Consider the following 24,245-nt stretch of genomic DNA (forward strand, 5'->3'; position numbering starts at 1 on the left):
TACAAATCTACAAAATCTGCATTACAAAGTATGCAATCTAAATACACTTTCTAGCTGTTTGAAGGCTAAATGGTGATATTCAACAATTATTTTTTTTAAGACAAAGGCTACTTCCAGCCAAAAGAAGACGGAGCCCAAACCCATGATAGATAATCCCAATGCTGCAGCTACTAAGGGAAGTAATTTGATACGGCCAACACCATTAAAACTGCCAGATACAGAGGAGAGCCAAACAGGTTGTAATCTCTAAGATTTGTCAATAGATTTTTATTTTGGCAATGATGGAAATATTCCTTTCAGACTCTGATATTTAAGATTTTTAAAATGGAGTTATCAGATGATAGGCTGTGAGCTGATTAGAACTGAAAGGAATAACTGAATGAGGGAATCAGAATATTTTTTTTGTAAATCTAATAATAGAAATTGGTATTAGAATAGCAGTTTGTTTTTTGTTTTTTGTTTACCTGGCAAGTTTGGCTGCATTTTGTAAAAGAACAAACAAGATTAAATGAAACAGCTTGGTTGAATTAGAAAGTTCAGATCTGCTAAATCACCTGAATTAGAAAGTTCAGATCTGCTAAATCACCTGAAATTAAAATTGTGACTTGCCAGGTATTCATAATGTCAGAATTCTGTGACCACTCCGGTTGCCTAGTGGTAAGAGCATCCGCCTCGGATGTGGGAGGCCGTGGGTTTGATCCCAGGCCAAGTCATACCAAAGACTTACAAAAATGGTACTAACTCTCACTTGGTGCTCAGCATTAAGAGGTTAGTGTTAGGACTGGTCGGCCTGGTGTCAGGATAATGTGACTGGGTGGGTCATCATTCTACATGTCTGCGGCATGATGCCCCAGTGCTAGACATCACTATAAACTGTTACACTGCAGACATCATAGCGATATGACTGAAAAATTGTTAAAGCTACCTTAAAAATCCAAATCACACACACACACACACACACACAGAATTCTGAAGTTGTGTTGTCTGCAACATCACAATTTAAATTCACTATCATTCAGTCACTCTTGAAAAGATAACACATACTATGGCTGAGGAAGAAAAGTCATGTCAAAGTCAATGAAACCTTTATGTATCAGTCAAGTTGATCAACATATCCAAATCTAATTAAATTATGTTATCTTTATGTCCATGCAATTTTAACTGAGCACAAATTACTTCCAAGACATTTTTGAGGTAGTATTTTTATTTATATTTTAAAGTTTTGCTTTTCTTTACCTATGTATACAGTTATCTTAAGCACTAATGGAATATTTATTGGTCATAATACGGAATTAGAGTTAAACATTAGATTGCTGCAGCAGACATGATTTTGTAATAGTTTCCTTCCAGTTTAAAAGTTTTTACAGACACCACTCAGAGTGATCTTCACACAAACAAAGAAAATTCCAGAATATTTTAAGAAACCAGTCTTATTGAAATGTATTTTATATAAACTAATGTACTAATGTATTTAGGGATTTTATTTGTAGAAATAGTTGGTGGCACCAGCCAGATTACACCAACTGCCTCATCAGCACCAATAACACTGGAAACCCTTTTCCGCAGTGCCAGTCTGCGTCATCAAGCAGAACGAGCCACGGGATACTCAGGGACAGAGATCCCAAGCAATCAAAAATCAACATTGTTACAAAGGTGTGTTTGACTTGCATTTGCATTTATTATAATGGTATGTCTTATGGCAGTGTTAGTTTCACATGAAATTAATGACACAAGCTTTAGGATTTCAGAAACACTTGTGAAAAAATGAAAAATATTCAGTCAGATTTATAAATTTAATATGACATGAGTACATCTGGTATTTTTTCCGTGATAAGTCATGGATGCCAGTTTAATACATTTTTCAGAAAAGTTACAGAGTGGACTTAATAAGAGACAAATATATATACATGGTAAATGTTTGAAAATATTGTCCAAATTGGGGGTGGGTTATCATAAGATAAGTATGGTATGTTAGATTGTATTAAATGTTAGAATCTACTGACTATAAGACTAGTCCAACTGCAAACTGCACAGACCCAGATATGCCATCAGATCTGGGTCTATGCAGTTTGTTAGGAGTAATCAGTGGAACATAAAATGTAGACTCAGATCTACAATCCCATTATGCTATGGCAGATCTGGATCTATGTTGTGTGCAGTTGGATACAGCTTTTATAATATGTTAGATTCTATTTATTAAATGTTAAATATCACTGACCATATTTGTTAGTTCCTGTCACTTGATATATATATGCACTGGATTGTTTATCCAACTCAAGTGTGATTTTAAAAAGGCCATCAGATCTGGGTCTATGCAGTTTGTTTAAAAAGGCAAGGGAGCCAAGCAAATGGCAATACTCAGTGCATGAAAATCTTTGTTTCAAAGATAGGGTTTATTATGGAGAAGTGAGTTCCAAAGTTTGTATTGAACTTAAAATTCCCAAATTGGCTCTCGGAGATTTGATCAAGGATGAGCAGAAATTATGCTGTTACTTGCAGTGAAATTCGCAACATCAATATTCTACTAACAGAACCTAAAAAGTCAAGTTATGATGATGTTGTTTCAAAACATAAAGGTCCATATTTTTAAAAATGGATGCAGTATTTTTTTCTGAATTAAGACTAGAATGTATTTACATTTATATGCAAAATGCAGTGATCTGACAGACTGTTTTTTTTATCTGTGATATATATATTTAAACTTCTTGAGTAATGTTTATAATTTTTCAGGGAGTGATTACTTTGAAAATAAATGTAATTTATTCAAGTACATGAAAAAGGTCATTTCAATAAAGCCTTTTATTGACAGTTTATTTTCAACACAATTATAAAAGTACTGTATATACTTCACAAGTCGATTCAACTAAAAGTTGACACCCTACCCCCTATTTTAGGGCAGCAAAAAGAATTTCTCTATGACCCTCCTGTAAGTCAAGGTGCTTTTTGCAAGCCAAATCTATCTGCAAGGGGTGACATGTGGGCTGTGAGTTGGAGTTGCAGTTGGGGAAAAATAAATAAGTCAGACTGGATAAACAGGTAGACATAAAAATAAGACAGATAAAGACAAAACCAGTGTAGAATAAATGCATTTGTATTATTGTCTTTGAAATCTTATCAAAGGATTGCCACAACTGAACAGGTGTCAGCTGCCTAGTATGCTCAAAGGGACTTGACATGGCATTGAACAAGTATCAAATTCATGGCACACTAGTTTATGCAGAGAAGAAAAACAATAGAGCTGCAGATTGTGCATTAGGGAAAACAAAACAGTTCTGATTTTGCATGCTAAAGGGTTAATGGCTAACCTATTGACACAGTATCAGAGATACACTGTATCATCTGTCTACAATTGGCTTACCTATTGATATAGTATTAGAGGTACACTGTATCATCTCTCCACAGATGGTTTGCTTATTGATACAGTGTCAGAGGTACACTATGGTCTCTCCAGAGATAACTTACCTATTGATTTGGTGTTGGAGATACACTGTAAAATCTGTCCACAGATTGCTTACCTATCGATATGGTGTCATATTTTGACTATCATCTATCCACAAATGGCTTACCCATTGAAACAGTGTCAGAGGTACACTGTATCATCTCTCCACAGATGAATTACCTATTGATATGGTGTTAGAAGTACACTATAATATGTCCACAGATCGCTTAGCTATTGCTATGGTGTCATAGGTCAACTATCAACTCTCCACAAATGGCTTACCTATTGATATTGTGTCAGAGGTACACTTTATCATCTCTCACTTTTGACTTACTTATTGATATTGTGTCAGAGGTACACTGTATCATCTCTCACTTTTGACTTACCTATTGATGTAGTGTCAGAGGTACACTGTAATCTCTCCACAAATGGCTTACCTATTGATATTGTGTCAGAGGTACACTGTCATCTCTCCACAAATGGCTTACCTATTGATACAGTGTCAGAGGTACACTGTATATGGTATTTGCTCATGAACAATGTACACTTAACTGTTAACAGCAATAGACCAAGTTCTGTCACTGTATTATGTGCTAGCATATGAGAGTATTGGCAATTCATTCTTCCTGGAACTTAAAGAAAACAGTGGATCCTTGCTACAAAGAGTATCTGACAATAAATATTGAGTATTGTTTGTGTCAGAAGGTTGGTCATTTTTCTCAAATGGAGGGGTTCATTTTATTGTTATCGTTTCTTTATACATGTATATGATTATATACTATTTTTAGTATGGAGCTTGGGTGCTGTTTGCATTTTTCCACCAGTATGTCCAAAATACCCTCTCTCCAACAAATTTAAGTACTCCATGGTCCAGCACACTCACTGCTTAGACACCAAATTACTCTTAACTGCTCCAGTGGCCTCCTAGTGGTTAGAGCATGGGTTCGAACCCCAGCAAAGTCATACCAAAGACTTATAAGAATGGTACTAACAGCTGCCTTGCTAGGTGATCAGCATTAAGAGGTTAGTGTTAGGACTGGTCAGCCTGGTGTCAGGATAATGTGACTGGTTGGGACATCATGCTTCATGTCTGCAGCATGATGCCCCATTGCTAGACATCACTATAAACTGCCAAACTGCAGACATCTTAGCGATATGACTGATTTTTTTTTAAAGCTATGTTAAAAATCTGAATTACACATACGCACACACCCAAGTTATTCTTACATAACTCTGGACTACCTTATTATACATAATGCCTTTCTGTAATTGTGGACTTGTGTGTACCTGTATTATATGTGAGGAACTGTAAGGTCATGTTGGTCTTGGATTGCCTTATATTTGAAACTAATGTTTATTTGCCTTTATATTCCAGGTCTGTTTCAATGAGCAGTGCTTCTGATCACCATCGTGCCATGCCCTCACTACCTACATTGGATCCAGTCAAAAGACCAAATGAATCTGAGATGCCACCCCTTCTTAAACATATCATGTCCACTAGTTCAATGGTTGAAGATATAGAACGTCAACAGATAGAAGGAACGCCCAGAACTATTTCCCAGCCACATGGTGGGCAGGGTGATGTGGCTCCTCCTACCATTAGTAAAGGATATTCAGATTCAAAAGATATGTCAGCAGATGCGATATTGTTATCATCGATTAAATCTACTCAGCAGGATCCAAAGAGTAAAATGCCCAAACTTTCCACTGGACTCTATTCAAAACCAGGAGATTCTGCAGTAGTTAGCTCTTCGTCTGAGTCACTGTCTAGTCAGACTTTACTTAAAGCCATCAGTAAAAGCAATGCTTATTTTGACAGTGGTATCTTAACTGCACAAGCGTCAAGTGCCAACGTGAGACATAAACAGACTTCATCATTAGTGGGAATGACCAGCTCTGGTCCTGGAGTTAGTTCCCACTTGCTAACTCCAGCAGAAATAACACAGAGTTCAAGCATTATAACGGTAATTGAGTTCATCATTACATTTTGGAAAGCATCACACATGACCCATGCTACAATCATAATTGTAAGGTTATTTTTCCAGAAATCTGAGGAGAAAAAGTTACTGTAATTGTCATCCAGTTTATCAGTCCATCAGTTAAGTATAAAGTGTATCCATTTGTATGCCACATCCTGATAGGATACATTTTTTGTTTTAAAGAGAGCGGCATATTAATATAATTTTTAAAAAAAACTGATTTGGATTATTAGTTGTGTAAATTTAAATTGGTATTTTATCCTTTGTATTATTATAAAATTAGGATTAACCTGTCTGTTGTTACAGTTCATACTATGTATGTTTGTGTGTGTGTGTGTGTGTGTGTATATATATATATATATATATATATATATATATATATATATATATATATATATATACATACATACATACAGTAGTCCCCCTTTTATAAGGCCACCCCTACTGCAGCAGGGAAGTAGCCTTATAATGAGGGTGGCCTTTCTAGAGTAGGATGACAAATGTGAATGTAAATACATATGAAGAACGTTACAAGTACATTTAATTCTAAAACATTTAATATTTTCATCAAAATATCACATGCATGTTGTGAAATAAATGAAAAGCAAACTGTTTCATCATTTTCAAAAGAATGTTATGAATAACTATTGATATAGTTATAAAACTGTCTTGATAATTATGTTGCAGATCACATCATCTGTCACTCTGTTGGTAACAGTCTAAAAAACAAACCAGTCTCATCACAATTAAAAATATCCTTGCTGTCATATCCCCTGCATATATCATTTAGTCTTTTGTTCCAATCTTTGACAACTTCATTATTAACATCAGCTGATTCTTCACTAAGGACAGAACACTTAATAAAATATATCCTTGCTGTCATATCCCCTGCATATATCATTTAGTCTTTTGTTCCAATCTTCGACAACATTATTAACATCAGCTGATTCTTCACTAAGGACAGAACACTTAATATTGTGTCGCACTTGAAATCTGTGCAACCATCCGTTACTTGCAGTAAAGTCAACATATCTCAATTCAGCTGAAAAAATTGTTGCTATTTCTTGTCATTCAAATCAGGATACAAACATCTTCTGGCTCAAACAATCTTCCTTTCTTCGTCCATTTCACCTTCCCACTTCTGCAGAATTGTTTCCTTATCTTTCACGATATTGTTTATCTGAGTCTTTCCGACATTAGTTTTCTGCAAGGATCCTCAACCTGACCACCACCCCCAGAATGTCTCGGTCAGTTGAATTACCTTCACTTTCTCTTCTAAACTGATAATTTTTCTTTTCCTCAATGACATCTTGATCTTTTTGCAGTAAGTTATTCATGTTGCCAACTACAATACTGATAAAAAAAAAATTTATGCATCTAAACAAATTGCCCTGTTTATAAAGGAAGTGATCTTGTCACGTGATTTGTTAGTCACAGTCCGGTACCCTGTTGTTTTTATACATTTCTTTACACTAAGTGAGTGAAGCCAAAATGGCTTCGATATGAACCATTTAACATCACGCATATTTGACCTCGCGGCCGTTAGGATTTGTAATTTTGACAATCATTGTCATTAGTAATAGCCACTAATTATCAAAGTGAACTTGTTACTAAGGAAAGCCATAAAGGCTATCAAACCATTTTCCTGCTGACTTGTGTATTGTACATCGATGCTGCAACTTCTCAGCTGTTACTACTGCTCAATAATTGTAATTTTAACAATTATCGAAGTGACTAAACCGGACATCTTATGATAACAGAGCAGTAAGGCTAATTGGATTACATATACTTACCCTTTTGTATGGATTAAAATTTAAGTCTTTCTCAACTATATGGAATAAATGTGGCTTCCCGTGAGGCATAAATGATATAATATTAACCTTAGTGGTACATGTACTTTAGTCAACACTTCTTTCAGTAACAAAAACCTGACATCAGGAAACAGAAATCGATTACTTAACACACGTTATGAATAAAATACTGGTTCTGGATACATATCAAAAAAATGCGGCCGCTTGTGAGGGGTAAATTTTATATTATTGCACTAATATGCTGGTCGCGTTAGCCAGATGGCCTTTCGTGAGGGGTACTTTTGAACACAAACTCGTCAGTGCCAACGGATTCTGGCCGTAAGAAGCGGGTGGCCACTGGTCAGGGGGGCCATTCAAGAGGGGGACTACTGTATGTGTGTGTGTATATATATATATATATATATATATATATATATATATATATATACTGCTATATTTTTTGTGGACTTCATTTTATTAATCTTTGCTGCCCAAGAGAAAAGCAAAATAAATCGTCTACAAATCAAACCTGTGCTAAGACCTTTTCCTTTTAGGGACTAGCTGTCTTAAACCACCAAATTTTATTATTTCTTATTTATGATACTAAACTAGCAAAAGGAAAGATAAAGCAGGGAAAAAGGCATATCACAGGACATGTAATCACATTGATGGTTCATGTAGGTTGTTGCCAAAATTAGATTCTACATTTTTAGCTTACGTCAGTAAAGTAGAGGGAACCTATTGCAATATCCCTGGCATCAGAGTAGACATGCCTACCCTCCTGTTTTTTGCGGGAGATTCCCTGATTTCAACCGCACCTCCTGCACTCCCGCATTATTTTTTTCTCCCAGGAAAAATTTGTTTCGTCAAAAAAATTGGGAAGAATTTGTTTCATTTAATGAAAAATGTTTTGGAAATTCCCCAGTATGTAAGACCGGAAGCATGCAGTGATTGTCCTCGACATCTCCAGTCACAAAAGTAAGTTTTTAATCTTACTGTTTATTTGTATGGCCTTAATTGTATGCTGCAAATTGTTATTTGAGTACCAGCATTAAAATTATGATTATCTTTAGCGAAATTAGGATACACTGATAGATCAGTTAAATCAGGTACAGTTGAATAAACGACAATTGAATCGATACATCTGCAGATAATACAAATACTAAGACTTTGTTATTATTATCATTATTAGTATTACTATTATTATTATTTAGCACTAAGGGGCTGTCCATTTAGTATGTACGCATGGAGGGGGTAACCCAAAGGCATACCCTTGCATATGGGGGGTGATCTACTGATCTGTAAGTACGCATAAATGGGGAGGTGAAACCTCTACAATAATTTGTGCAATACGTAACCTGTTCGACTCGACGTTTGAATTTTAGTGGACACTAGACAAAATTTTATAAGTTACACAGCTTATTTCTTTGATGCAGCCAGACATCCAATGTCTGTGGACTGTTTTTTTAAACACATTAATATTATTAATCCTTGATTGTTTCTGCATGGATTAAATATAGGCCAGTCTATAGAACGGGGGTGGGGTGCGTTATGCGTACGTATGTGTTGGGGGGGTAAAAAAAGGACGTGTACAGGGAGGGGGGACGGGCCAAGATTCGCCAGATTTTTTTTTTACAAACTAAATGGATGGCTCATAAACCCGAAAATGTACTTGTCAATGAACAATTTAGATTTATCAGCACTTTCATGAGAACATCTACTTGCCTAATATATATAGTAAGATCGGGAAGAGAAACAAATACTTAATTGTGCCTAAGTTTTAATAAAAAGTAAGAAACATTAAATGCAATTCATTTTTGCAAATGAATGTAATTTGTATTTTGTTGTCTTTTGTTTCTTAGTCAGTATTTTAAATTTCATGTACTTTATTTCACAGGCACTTAACATCTCACAGACAAAGAGAAACACCCAGGATGTGTCACATTTTTTCAAACTTGTGGATTCATCCCTCAAAGAAGCTGTGACCAAAGCTGAAGCACTTTTTACTTGGTTTCACTGTTAAGTTTTGTTCAGTCTGTTATTTATATATTGTTGTTTATTATATAAAAATAAACCATTTTAGAATTGAATTAGTATATGTTTATTTCAAAATCGTTCACTTTTTGTAAAAGTATTCAACATGTTTCTCCTATAATGAAATCCTCCCTGAAATAAGTGAAATTTTCCTGAAAATTTTTCAAAATCTCCCTCGAGGACTCTCGTTGGGGTTGGCAGGTCTGTCAGAGTCTACATGTATAAAAGCATTGAATCATGAAACTTAGGGGATACAACTTGGTGAGGACTATACTCTCTTCACAAAAGTGGATCACTGTTACCTAGATTTCATGCTTCACTGTCTTCAGTTAAGTTTTGTTTCAAGTTTATTTCTCAAGTTTGCTCTTCAGACTAGATGACTGTATGCATCTTTGTTAGTACTACATCCTCAAGCAAAACATTACACATTTTCCTAGCTGAAGTTTGAAAAAAATTATTTAGTTCATGACATCGCTTTTTGTACACTCTATACATTCTGTTATAACTGGAAGCATGAACTTTGATGAGGGGATGCTTTTTGACAAGTACTGCATGCTTTCATTAGGGTAGGTCACTGTGACCAATATTTCCTGCATGATTGACTGTTTAAATTGTGTGTTTTAAATGTTCATGTTAAAATCTTTAAACCTGATGATTGTGTACATCTCATGTAGCACCACACCTTTACAGAGAAAGTCTGTGGCCTTCATTTTACATTTTACTTGCATAGGTTCAATTTTTGTACTTGTGACTTCATAGGCTTTTTGCATGCTATGTACATTAATAAACTTAGTGATGGGATGCATCTTGATGAACACTACTTCCTCATTTCAGAAGTAGGTCATTATGACCATTATTACATGTTCTACTCTTACTCCTAGAATCATTCAGTTTATGATATGCATTTCTGTTAATACCACACCATCACAAAAATAGCATCTTTTACTGGCTTTGGTTAAATTCTTTTCATTTAGCACATAACCATATGCATCCTCTCTTTCATAGAAACATGAAGATTCATGAGGGAATGTGTCTGGATTAGTTCTAATCCCCTGTTATAAAAAGAGGTCTCTGTGACCTATGTTTCATGCTTTAGTGACTTTGTCGAAATTGTATGTTCATTTTTTGGGTGCTGTTAATATTCTAATCCTGAAACTTGATTATAGATGTATCTCTTTTCACACTACAAACTTAAACTAAAGGATGCTTTGACCTCCATTTTATGCTTTAGGTGAATTCTTTGTGTTCAGCTCATGACCAGAGATTTCTCCATACTGTATACATACTACCCTACACAAAAGCTGCATCTAGACAGTGCAATTTGAGGTGGGAATAAGTATATTCTTTGAATTAACTTTCCATATTAATGACTATACATTATATATTGCAATACAGCACCCATAAAAGGTTATCTGTGTATGGTACATATGAATGGGTATAGGAATTAGATGAATGGACTGCAAAGTTTTTGTACAAGAGCTCTGTTGTAGTGGCTAATTTTGGTCATTTACTCGGACATGAACTTTGTTTTTAATACAGCTGTCACTCCAAGTTTGCTTGAAGCTTGCAACCTTCACGAAGTAAAATCTGGTTCCTAGAGGTGGACAGTATAAATAGTTTCTGAAATAGAATATAAGAAGGAAAAAGAAGACAAAAATTTATCTATGAGTTTTAACAACTCATTACAGTACCTCTGCTGTGATATAGAAAAGATGTTCTTTATAGTTCTACTGGTCATGAACCAGTACATCCTATGGAATGATCCATTGTCTGTCCTCCATTGTCCAGCAGTCCGTAAGCAAAAGTTTGTTATTGCTGCTACTCCTAAACTACTTGGAGGATTGACATGAAATTTCACATGCACATTGATCCCAAAGTCTAGTTTGGTCCTAAAGGAAAATGGTACTAGTCAAATATTCAAGATGGTAGACACAGTGACCATTTTAAAAGTCTTGTTATTGCTACTCAAGCTGCTGTCACTGTCAACATGGGTTTTCTCTAAAAGACTTCTTTTGTTGTCTGATTAGTCGTAAATGAAAACAAAGCTGATTTAATGGCTGCCATGATGGCCATTTTGAGTATCTTATTACAGCCACTTCTTGGTGCATGGCCACATCGATACGCAGTTGTCACCAAAACATTTTTAATATGGTATGGTTGAAAATGATACCAATCATTCCTCCAATATGGCTGCCACAATGGCATGTTACTACTATTCCTCTTGCATGAATCATCATGCAGACATTGGGTTTTTAAAATCAAAGTGACAATGTTGTTATGGTGCAAGAATATAAAAATGGTTTCAACGATCAGCAGTTAAAAGTAAGTACTTGTCTTGAATTACAGGAAATTCTTTTCGGCCAGTATAGTATTAGACCCTTCAAATAAATTGATGACTGATGGGATGTTTATCGCATTATGTATACTATGCCCTGTCAGAGTGTGTGTGTGTGTGTGTGTGTGTGTGTGTGTGTGTGTGCGTGTGTGTGTGTGTGTGTGCGTGTGTGTGTGTGTGTGTGTGTGTATGTTTGCATATGTATGTATGTATGTGTAAGTTTGTTTGTGTCTGTGTATGTGGTTCAACAGCTTATCAGCAAAATATAGACTATAAACCAGTACTGATTAAAACTTCAAAAAATGTACATATGATAAATTGCCAAAAAGTATTACATAGACATGGGACCAGCATTTCACCATCAAGATCACTTTAGACTGAACTTATTTTCTGCATGATAATTGATTTTTACAATAGCTGCTGCAGACTAGTAAAGAGGTGGATTATGTAATCATTGATTACAATTTGATGTTGTTGTTGTAAGGTTTAATGCCATTTTTCAGCACACGATAGGCTATACATGGCAGCCAATATCAATGGTGGAGGAAGAACCCGGGAAGAACCACCGACCCACGAGAAGCTACTAGCAAGCTTTCTCACATACCGATATTGGCCGAATCCGAGACTCGAACCCACACGGACAGAGGTGAGATGGCAGTGATCCGTAACGGAAAGTGCTTTAGACCACTCAGCCACTCGGGGCCCCTGATTACAATTTGATAATGCAAAACAGCTGTTTATCTTGTCAAGAAACAATATTTACAATATAAACTTGCTTATAAGACAAGTCCAACTGCAAACTATACAGACACAGATCTGCTGTTACATAATTCACCAGCAGACCTGGGACTGTGCAGTTTGTTAGGAGTAATCAGTTGCATAACCAACATAGACCTTGATCTGCAAGAGCATTATGCTACAGCAGATCAGGATCTTGGTTCTTTGCAGTTTGACTTGACTTATAAGCAAGTACATATGGCATATAACTGTGTCATTTGTAGGGTTTATGTAATTTCCAATAAAGGAACTGATGTGATTCCCTGTAGAGGCTCTGACATGTTCCATTTGTGTTCCACAGTTACTATAATATTATGGAATTATCTTGCAACAGAATAGGATTCAAAGAATTCACAGATAAAATGAATGAATAATTAAGTCCAAATGTTAAATCCTACCAATAGCTGTAGCTAATCTTTGTCAAAATTAGGTTATAATAAACAGATTTCACCAGTCCTTTGGAGTTTGTTGTAGGTAGATTCCACTGAGTTAAATAATGACTTTTTAATCTTCATTGCAAAAGATATCAGGTTAATTTATTTTCTCTTATCATTGGAAGTGAAAACAAGGGGAAATGCCAGGTTTTTCTAGAACATCATTTGTCAGCAGTTGAATTTTCAAATATAGTAGAACCTATCCTGAAAAACCACCTGTTCTGCCCTAAAATATAATAATTTTTCATGATGGGTGATAACATTAATTAATAAATTCATGCATTTACAACCTAGTCTCTGAAGATGGGTGATCTCTTAAGGCAGATTTTATTGAATCAATAGAAATCATTTGAACTGTAAACTGTTAAGTTGTGTAACTTTGATTTTCTGACTAAACACCTGGGTGTGCTATGGAAGACATTTAAATTCCTTATTTTAGCTTGATTTGCTATGGAAGACATTTAAATTCCTTATTCTAACTTGATGTGCTATGGAAGACATTTAAATTCATTATTCTAACTTGATGTGCTATGGAAGACATTTAAATTCCTTATTCTAACTTGATGTGCTATGGAAGACATTTAAATTCATTATTCTAACTTGATGTGCTATGGAAGACATTTAAATTCATTATTCTAACATGATGCGCTATGGAAGACATTTAAATTCATTATTCTATGTTTTGGCTTTGTGTAACTCACAGTTTAAAAACACAGCACAATGTAACAACAGATGATAACATTTAAGGGGACTTAATTCTTTTTGGTAGTTACAAATATTATTATTATCTCCACATTTCTGATATGCACCCTTTAAGGCAGAACATTCATTGTATATAATGCTGTCCATTTGTCTTTCACAAATTTCATTTTTACACAACCGCTTGAGTAGTCCACGATCTACAGTTACCAAACTTTAGTGACTTAACATTTGGGCTAACAAAGGCTCAAAAGCAAAAATCACTGGCAGAAAGTAACAAAAATGGTTTCTGTAGAATAATTTAGTTTACAGCTCTCTTCAGGTACCAAACTTTGTATAGCTTGTACTTGGGTTAAGGAAGACCCTTATCGATTTTGGGTTCACAAGGTTAAACATAAAGATCACTGTGACTGAAAGAAGAAAAATGGTTTCAGCCTATTAACATTAGTTCTGTATTCTGACCAAACTTTGTGAATGGTTTGAACCTGGCTTAAGAAAGAAGCTTAGTGGCATCAAAGGTCTAAGGTCAGAGTCAGTAACCGAACAAAGAAAATGGTTTTGCAAATAAAAATTACAGTTCTCAGCCATCTACCTTCACCAAAGTTTGTGGATGATTTACCTTTTTGTAAGAATAAAGCCTATTGCTTTTGTCATCAAAAGGTTAAAGGTCAGATCACTGTGAGTAAAAGAATAAAAATAGTTTTTGCTAACTAACCTGTATTCTAGAAATTCCTTGACCGAACATTGTGGATGACTTTAAGTTAAGATAATCAAGAGACATACAAGATTCTGGGGTCTAAAAATCAGAGGTCACAATCATGGCAAGTCTGATGAGAAAATAATGGTTCTTGCACTGTCATTCAGTTCAAGACCACAGGTCAAGGTCACTGAAACCCACTGGCCAATAATCTCCAGAATAATCCATGCCCTACTGCTGCCTACATGGAGGTCTGTTAACATGGAGCAAGTGTATAATGTTCCATTCGCTCATGGTTAAAAAACACAGGAGTCTATTGCACTTCCCACCAAATGTCAGAACATGTCTTCCTAAACTACTTTGTTTAACTCACAAACTTTTTATGTCAACCATCTATGATAGGTGTGTCATTATTTGCTCACACAACCCTGTTTTGGGGTCAGTAATCCGATGTACAAAGTTATAATGATATTTTCATATAATAACTGACCCAGACATATATGCAGCCATATCAGGAAGACACATGTATGTGATGAAATTTGCATTTTGACCCATGGGTCATTGTCAGAAGATGGACATAGGGGAAGACAGGTTGGATTGATCACTACAGAATAACTTGTAAGAATTTTAGCTGTCAGGTGTTTCACAACAAAAATTGGCAGTTCCCAACTCAAGGATACAAAACTTGATCCAATATGACAGAAGAATTCTGACTCATGCTTTATGGGAAGATAGTTGGGTTGCATTGCAGATTCACCATTTAATAGTTCAGTTGCTTTAATATATTGAAATTATGGATATGTGAAGAAACATTCTGGATTGCTACAAAAAAATTATTTTTGAAATTCACCAAGGACGGGATGTTTGTCATTTTACATGTATAGGAGGAAAACCAGTTTCAAGTAAAAGTAAGAAAGTAAGTAATAGTTCTCAATCAGTTTATTATTTCTTTATTTCAGTCAGCTCCCATATTCAGCACCAGTTTATCAGCAGCATCTAGTTCCCTGTCAAGTGATGTGTTACTGACCCCTATGGCTTTCCTGACCAGTAGCAGCAGGAAAACTCCACCTGTGTCAGGTGACATTGAACTTTTACTCAACCTTACATCAGTCTCACCTGTGTTAGCAAGACTTAGGCATCATATTTCCAGCAGCTGTGACAGTGTTGAGCACAATTGTTTGTGGAATGTTTGAGTATTTCATTTTTTAAACATTCTTTTCATTTTTTCATAGCTAAGTATCCAAGCAACCTGAAATCATCACACAAATTTTAGGTTGGGGTAATATTTATCTCCAAGAAAGGGTCATTATATAGAAAACTATGGGATAAGTACGCAGTCATTATTTGTTGAAAACTATGGGATAAGTACCCAGTCATTATTTGTTGAAAACTATGGGATAAGTACCCAGCCATTATTTGTTGAAAACTATGGGATAAGTACCCAGCCATTATTTGTTGATAAATGAGTTCTTAAAATTTCATCAAATTCACACATAGACTTCTTTCATCAAATATACAAAGAAAAGTCTGTGTTGGTGAGTTATTTTTTCAGTACAACACATTTATTGAGATCACATTGGTTTTCTACAATAAAAAGCCTGACCAATTTACGGCAGATCATAGATTGTTTAACCAATTCGGCCCCGATCCCGTCTGTAGGCATGATGAGGCTGTACCCTACTTCCAAGCTCTGCAGCATCAAGGTCATTTAAGATACACCAAGCAGACAGATATAGCTCTAAAATGATATCAAATAATCTGGAAGTTCTAGTTGCACTACAAAATACAGAGAGAAAAACCTCATTTTTTTTACCTGGTTTTATTTCACCCAAAATTCGCTCGAGATCGGAATGCAATTTTGGGTCTGGATTTTAGACCTTTTGGCCTCAGATCTAAGGCATACTGGTCTTAACTGCACACAGACAGGTGAACCTTTGCAAAAACTAGGATAAGGTGGGCATTTGGAATAAATTGTGGTCTCCATACAAAAATGATGGGTCCATTAAGCACAAAAAAAAGAAAAAGAACTTTTATCCTTCTGCTCATGCGCAAGCAAATTAACCAATGGAAAATGATGTTTCTAATACAACTAGGCATTAGTCTCATGAAAAATCTGTTTAAAGCCGATGTATTATGATGTATTCAGAAATAGCCCCCCAAATGTCTTTCCTACGCACATTTCAGGCAAAAATGACAAAAAACTCTGGGGCTGAATGAAATCTTTTTTACTTTTCAATAAGCCTCCCATGGGTGGGTGGTTCTTACTGAGGTTTTCCTGGGTTCTTCCTCCACCAGTTCTACTGGCCACCATGTATAGTCTAACTTGCACTAAGAAATGGCATAAAACTATATAAAAAAACAACTAATCAATCATTTTCTTTTGCAAGACTTTTATTAGTTTTAAATTGTATAAGCATTTTTTAAAAACATTTTTTAATAAAATACAGAAGTCACAACCACATTACTTTGGGTCCAATCTCTTACAGTCCAACATACCTATCTGACCTCAGCCATGTTTACACACCAGCAAGATACTTATGCTCCTCTTCTGACAATCGTATACTCATTATTCCCACTATGAAAACAAAGTCATATGGACATCATTCTTTTGCATACCAGGGCACAGCAATGTGGAATGAATTGCCCACACAAAGACACAGTGATCCCATTCAAGAGTGCTCTTAAAACTCACTTATTTTGACTGCAAGAACAAACTTAAAGACCTAATAATGTTTCCTACCTGTAAATATTTTCAGCATGTTTTTTATGTTTTCTAATTTCATCGTGTTTGTTTTTTGTAATCATATCATTATACATGTTTTTTATGTTATATGTGTTGTCTAATGTTGTAAAGCGCTTAAATCTTCTAAAGATTAGGTGCTATACAAAGTCCTCCTTATTATTATTATTATTATTATTATTATTATATTATTATTATTATATTATTATTATTATATTATTATTATTATTATTATTATGGTGCTTTGATACATGTCATGACCACATATCTTTTGTATCCAATCACTCATGGGGTGGAGAGGCCCTGAGTGGCCAAGTGGTCTAAAGTGCTTGTTGTTGTTGTTGCTCTAGGGTTTAACGCCATTTTTTCGGCACAAGATAGGATATACATGGTGGCCAGTATAACTGGTGGAGGAAGAACCCTGGAAAACCCAGGGAAGAACCACCAACCCACGAGAAGCTACTGGCAGGCTTTCCCACATACCCACGCTACCCGAGCCTTGGACTTGAACCCACACAGACAGAGGTGAGATGGCAGTGTTCAGGAACGGTGAGCGCTTTAGACCACTCAGCCACTCGGGGCCCCTGTCTAAAGTGCTCACCATTACCATACATGCCAGCCATTATGCTTTTGGTATAATCATTGTACTCTTCACAAAATTACGCCTTACGCATAAACATATTCAGATTACGCATTTTTGATATATCCCCCCCAAAACAAAAATTAATAATTTGTTTTCTCATTTTTATTAACATTCCATTAATCCCACAGACTGTACTCTAGACAAGACAGCTTGTGTGTAACTGTAACATAACAGTACGTTTGTCCATAGATGCATGCACTTTCCTAACAGTATTATGTTCTATTTATAGCAGCTGCCCTATTTCCAGGAAAGATGCTGGTTTCAACATTCATTTTGACCCTCAGTTTCTATTTAGCAGCTATATGGCTTAGTTAGGAGAGAACAGACTGATTTTCTAATTTTTAATCTTTGCTTGCAGATTCTTTCTTCTAATTCATATCCGATACAGAACCAGTCTGTAGATGTTTGGTGCTAAAAGTCAGATTTATTCTAGTTGATGCGCATGTTAGAGCAAAAGTGTTTTTCAAATGATTTCATGGATGGCTTAGAAAAAGACAAAAAACTGATTCAAAGATGAATACATGAATTACTTAATACAGTATTCCATTCGGGGCAGCTTCACACCTATTGCAGGTGTAGTATTAAATTTTTACTGTCTTATATAAAAAAGACTCCAACTTGAGAATGAGAGTAGCATAGCTTCATATGTGTTTTTGAAGGACTCAATTTAGCAGTCACTTTCTTTGTCAGTAATGATTTTGATGCAATCACAGCCTTTGAAAAATGACCCGACCAGGGTCAGACTTCAACAAGGGTTGAAATTTAATTCTACACATTGGTCTCTTATTTAACAGGTCATTTAAAAACCAGTCAGATTTTAACATGAAATTATTATCACGGCCATTGGAAAATGACCTGACCTAATTCAGCAAGGGTCAAAATTAAATACTACACAGGCTGTGTGGAAAGGATTTTAATATTGGTCATGGTGGTAAAACAATGAAACCTTGAATTAGCTTGTTTTTCTAACTCAAATACTAAGGTAACTTCTTTTTTACAACAGAACTCAATTGTGGACACAAATTATATAAATGCAGAGGCATTATTTAATGGGTTCTTAATAGAACATGGACTACCCCTAGCGATAGAAAACTACATTGGTCCTTTGTTCAAAAGGCTGTTTCCTGATTCCAAAATTGGAGAAAATATACATATGCAAGAACAAAATCATCTAATATTGTTAGGTGTTTAACAGAAAATACTTCACTTAAAAATGCAGAAGCCATGAAAATTGGGCCATTTAGTATTGCCACAGACAGAAGTAGTGATTATGACAAAAGTTGTACTCAGTCAGTGTAAGAGGCTTTGACATTGAAAAGAGCAAAGTCAGAGTACTCTTCTTTCATTACCAGACTTAACAATAGATTCCATTGGAGAAAACATTTTTGATTTGCTTGATAATGCTTTGAATAAATGTAAGTGGGCAGAACTGTATGGGATTTTCAGCAGATAATGCATCAGTGTGACTGGAATTCATAAAGGAGTTGCATTCTGTATTTTGAAAAATATCTCCATCAGTGTACAAATCAGGTTGTCCCTGTCATTTGATGCACCTTGCTGCAGGAAAGGCTGCTGATAAATTAGAAGAACTCCTGAAGTATCAAGTTGGTATTCTACCTGACAACATACTTCATCCGGACAGAGTTGATGTGCATTGGCACCTTATTTCCATGTTAAAAAAAAACAATAACTGGACGATATAAATTTCCTCTTCTTTGTCAGGTTATGAAAGGAATATTGGTTCTTTACCATTCTAATGCTGTGAGAGATTGTTAAGTATTGTTAACAAAAATAACTCTGAATTCAGATCCAGGCTCTGTAACCTAGCACTTAGTGGTCTGCCAGTGTGCAAAACATTCATAGTCTCAGCTGGTAAAAAGTGTTTTGAAAAGCAGTATGAGAATCTGTTGCTTTCTAAAGCTAAAAGTGCTACTCATGAGAATTTTAAGCAGTAATTGATGTTAAAAGACCCGAAGGGTAAATAAATCATTTTGTACATATGCTCATTGATTTTTATCATGTTATATGTGGCTTACTCTTTTTCTGCTTGTATTACTCTTTTTGTCCACTTGGATTGTACACTATTTCCTTGCTAGGGGTTGGCATGTATACATTACAGATCACTGTCATTTCACCTCTGTCTGCGTGAGTTCGAGTCTCAGGCTCGGGCAATGTGGGTACAAGAAAAGCTTGCCAGTAGCTTCTCATGGATTGGTGGTTCTCTGGGATTTTCCCTTGTTCTTACTTCACCAGTTATACTGGTCTTTATGTATAGCCTATCTTGTGCTGAAAAATGGCATTAAACCCTATAACAACAGCAACTCACAGGGTGGATGTTCTATGATATGTTTAGGTAACATGTCATGACCACATCACTTTGTATCCAATCTCTTACGAGTGGATGTTCTATGATATGTTTAGATAACATGTCATGACCACGTCACTTTGTATCCAATCTCTCACGAGTGGATGTTCTATGATATGTTTAGGTAACATGTCATGACCACGTCACTTTGTATCCAATCTCTTACGAGTGGATGTTCTATGATATGTTTAGGTAACATGTCATGACCACGTCACTTTGTATCCAATCTCTCACAAGTGGATGTGCTATGATATGTTTAGGTAACATGTCCATGACCACATCACTTTGTTTCCAATCTCTCACAGGGTGGATGCCGCTATGATATATTTAGGAATCATGTCATGTCATATTGATGATGTCATAATGTAATGGACATGTCATTACTAGCAGTAAACTTTGATTTTATGTGAGCAGACATCCTTAAGACTAAGTCTTCTTTAAACAATTTCTTTGCAGCCAGATGGACAAATATATTAAAAAATTTACTTGGAGCAAGAAGGACTAGTATTTTAAGAAATGTGCATAAGCCAGAAGGACTAGTATATCAAGAAATTGACCTGGAGCCAGAGGGACTAGTTCATTAAGAAATTTACTTGGAGCCAGAAGGACTGGTATATTAAGAAATATACTTGGTGCCAGAAGTACTAGTATATTACCAGTAAGAAATGTACATGGAGCCAGAAGTACTAGTATATTAAGAAATTTACTTGGAGCCAGAAGGACTGGTATATTAAGAAATGTACATGGAGCCAGAAGTACTAGTATATTAAGAAATTTTCTTGGAGCCAGAAGGACTAGTATATTACCAGTAAGAAATGTACATGGAGCCAGAAGTACTAGTATATTAAGAAATTTTCTTGGAGCCAGAAGTACTAGTATATTACCAGTAAGAAATGTACATGGAGCCAGAAGTACTAGTATATTAAGAAATTTACTTGGAGCCAGAAGGACTGGTATATTAAGAAATGTACATGGAGCCAGAAGGACTGGTATATTAAGAAATATACTTGGTGCCAGAAGTACTAGTATATTACCAGTAAGAAATGTACATGGAGCCAGAAGTACTAGTATATTAAGAAATTTACTTGGAGCCAGAAGGACTGGTATATTAAGAAATTTACTTGGAGCCAGAAGTACTAGTATATTACTGGTAAGAAATGTACATGGAGCCAGAAGTACTAGTATATTAAGAAATTTGCATGAAGCCAGTAGAACTACTATATTAAGAAATTTACTTGGTTCCAGAAGGACTAGTATATTAAGAAATCTATAAATTATAAAGCACAGTCCTGGTAATTTTAGAGAATTTGCTTGTGGTGATATACCTCAGCAAAGACAAGACCAATCACCAGACCATAGGGAATACCTTCATGGGTACACCCACGATTTGGATGTAGCAAACAAAAGTTATTGTAATGTCATGTGGTCAGTAAGTATTGTTGGAGAAACAGAATTTACTATAAAAAAAGAGTTGCTTTATCCATGCACCATATTTTCAGAATTTAAAATTTTCAATAATACAATAAGTTTCTTGACATTGGGTACATTTCTTACAGCTGACAAAACAAAACTTAAAATTTTAAGTGTAACATAAACTGAGGAAATGTTTTACCCATAGGTGTACTGTACTGGAAATCCATGATAGATGGCTGTCAGAACCCATAGGCCGACTGTACTGGAAGCCCATGATAGATGGCTATCATTAGCCATATTTCAACTACACTGGAAATCCGTGATTGATGGCTGTCAGTACCCATAGGTGTACAGTACTGGAAATCCATGATAGATGGCTGTCAGTACCCATAGACTGACTGTACTGGAAATCCATGATTGATGGCTGTCAGTACCCATAGGTCTACTGTACTTGAAATCCATGATAGATGGCTGTCAGTACCTGTAGGTCTTCTGTACTGGAAATCCATGATAGATGGCTGTCAGTACCCATTGGTCTGCTGTACTAGAAATCCATGATAGATGGCTGTCAGTACCCATAGGTCTGCTGTACTAGAAATCCATGATAGATGGCTGTCAGTACCCATAGGTCTAGTACACTGGAAATCCATGATAGATGGCTGTCAGTACCCATAGGTCTGCTACACTGGAAATCCATGATTGATGGCCGTCAGTACCCATAGGTCTACTGTACTTGAAATCCATGATAGATGGCTGTCAGTACCCATAGACCGACTGTACTGGAAATCCATGATTGATGGCTGTCAGTACCCATAGGTCTACTACACTGGCAATCCATGATTGATGGCCATCAGTACCCATAGGTCTACTGTACTGGAAATCTGTAATGGATGGCTGTCAGTACCCATAGATCTACTGTACTGGAAATCCATGATAGATGGCTGTCAGTACCCATAGACCAACTGTACTGGAAATCCATGATTGATGGCTGTCAGCACCCATAGGTCTACTACACTGGAAATCCATGATTGATGGCCTTCGGTACCCAAAGGTCTACTGTACTGGAAATCTGTAATGGATGGCTGTCAGTACCCATAGGTCTACTGTACTGGAAATCTGTAACGGATGGCTGTCAGTACCCCATAGGTCTACTGTACTGGAAACACTGTGATGGATGGCTGTCAATACCCATAAGTCTACAGCATTGAAAATCAATGATAGGTGGCTGGCAGACTGTTCAACCTCTTTATCTTTATCGCATGGATTCACTGAAAGTGTCAGTGGACAGCAATATAAATAGCTGACACACTCAGCAACATTTGTTCATGCACTTTCATAAACAAAATGGTCCAAATCCACAACATGCAAGTTTCACAAGATAATGTCTTCTGTTTTATTCAGTGCTAGATTTGCATTGATAATCTTAAGTTTGGACATAATGGGTTTCATTTTTTTTATACCAGTATTAGCTACTGGGACACCACAAGCATACATAACAGCCATTATGCTTTTGGCATAATCATATCTCATTTTTCCACAGAATCATGTCTTATGCTTGCATGTATATGGATTATGCTTTTTTGGTACATTAAAAAGTAAACTAAAGTAACGAAAAGTTGTTTTGTCATTTTAATTATCCTTTCTTTAATTCCACTCATCATAATAATTTGAGAATATTCTAGAGAAAGACCACTGTAATTTATCCATCATAGATCTACATTCCTAAATTTCTATTTATTGCAACTGTATATGATCCATTTCCAAGAAAACAGACAGGTTTCTTCAGTTTGAAACTTTTCCTCACATATTCATTATATTCATGTTCAAGTTAGTTAGTGGACCCAGTCTGTACAAATGACAAAACAGCCTTTTGCCATTTGACTTGTGGATGAAAATTAATAGACCAATCTTTTTAAACTTCAAAACATATCCAATCAGAAAAAGGACAAATCAACTCAGCTTAACATTTTTCTGAAGACAACTGCTCGTTGTAGAATTTGTGGACTTAACAATCATTCAGCAAAAGTTCAGCATGTAGAATAGTTGAAATGAGTGGTAAATATAAACAGTTTTTCAGTATGAGGTGTGTTTGTATTCTGGTTCTAGTCCACATTGATTTTGCCCAGTTTTTCTAAGTATTTTGACCTGCAGATCCAGGTTAGTAGTAAAATAAATTACATACAGTGTACTGTAATTATGATATAATTTTTTATTTATGATATTGTAGCCTCAATGAAGTAGGTGTACTAATAATATTATAGATTATACTTTCTATGCCAGATTATACTTCTTTCCCAGTTATATACTTCTACTTCTCTCGGGGTTGGCATGTATGAACAAGCTAGCCAATAAGGATGGCCTGGGCAGGTTACAAACCTAAACATATGACCCTTGGATTGTGAGTCTTACACTTAAGCAAACTGAACTGCCATGGACTCCCTCATAGGTATTAGGATACACTCTAGATTGAAACTTGATGTTCAGTAGATGTAGTGATGCTTGGGTATAAAATTTCATTAAAGTTTTATCTTTTGTATTTATAGAGATTGCACCCAGTGAAGAAAAGTCTATGGATTCAGGGAACCTTCCAATAGCAGCACTAACAAAAGAACAGATGCAGCAGTCTCTCATATACCTAATAAAGGTGGGATATATAGTGATACTTTGGTATTTCAAACCTGAATCATTTGAATTCAGGCTGTCATTTGAAAGATTCAGTAATTTGCTCAGTATAACTTTCTAGTGACTGCAACACCAAAAAAAACAGAATCACCACACACATACACACACACACATGTGTGCATGTGTTAGGCCTACATGGAGATAGATGCAACAGTTAAAATTAGACAGGTTTATTTTTTCTAGCCCGAAGACTGTTATTTCAACCTGTCTGCAGGTTG

General features: G+C 35.7%; 1 protein-coding gene across 3 annotated transcripts in view; it reads left to right on the forward strand.

The window, feature by feature from the left end:
- Positions 1-24,245, forward strand: part of LOC149789250 (mRNA-decapping enzyme 1A-like) — a 228,845-nt gene that overhangs the window by 187,570 nt on the left and 17,030 nt on the right. For 2 of the 3 annotated variants that reach the window (XM_089975422.1, XM_089975424.1), the window contains 5 exons: positions 101-236; positions 1,491-1,653; positions 4,815-5,403; positions 15,144-15,261; positions 23,889-23,989. In XM_089975422.1, the coding sequence (XP_089831548.1) occupies positions 101-236; positions 1,491-1,653; positions 4,815-5,403; positions 15,144-15,261; positions 23,889-23,989 (1,107 nt within the window). Of the gene's footprint in view, positions 1-100; positions 237-1,490; positions 1,654-4,814; positions 5,404-8,133; positions 8,187-9,105; positions 9,276-15,143; positions 15,262-23,888; positions 23,990-24,245 lie in introns of those variants that run through there. The other variant, XM_089975423.1, reaches the window with a different exon arrangement.

This window comes from Sinohyriopsis cumingii, chromosome 11 (assembly GCF_028554795.1).
Source record: "Sinohyriopsis cumingii isolate HCF-2022 chromosome 11, ASM2855479v2, whole genome shotgun sequence".
NCBI classification, from domain to species: domain Eukaryota; kingdom Metazoa; phylum Mollusca; class Bivalvia; order Unionida; family Unionidae; genus Sinohyriopsis; species Sinohyriopsis cumingii.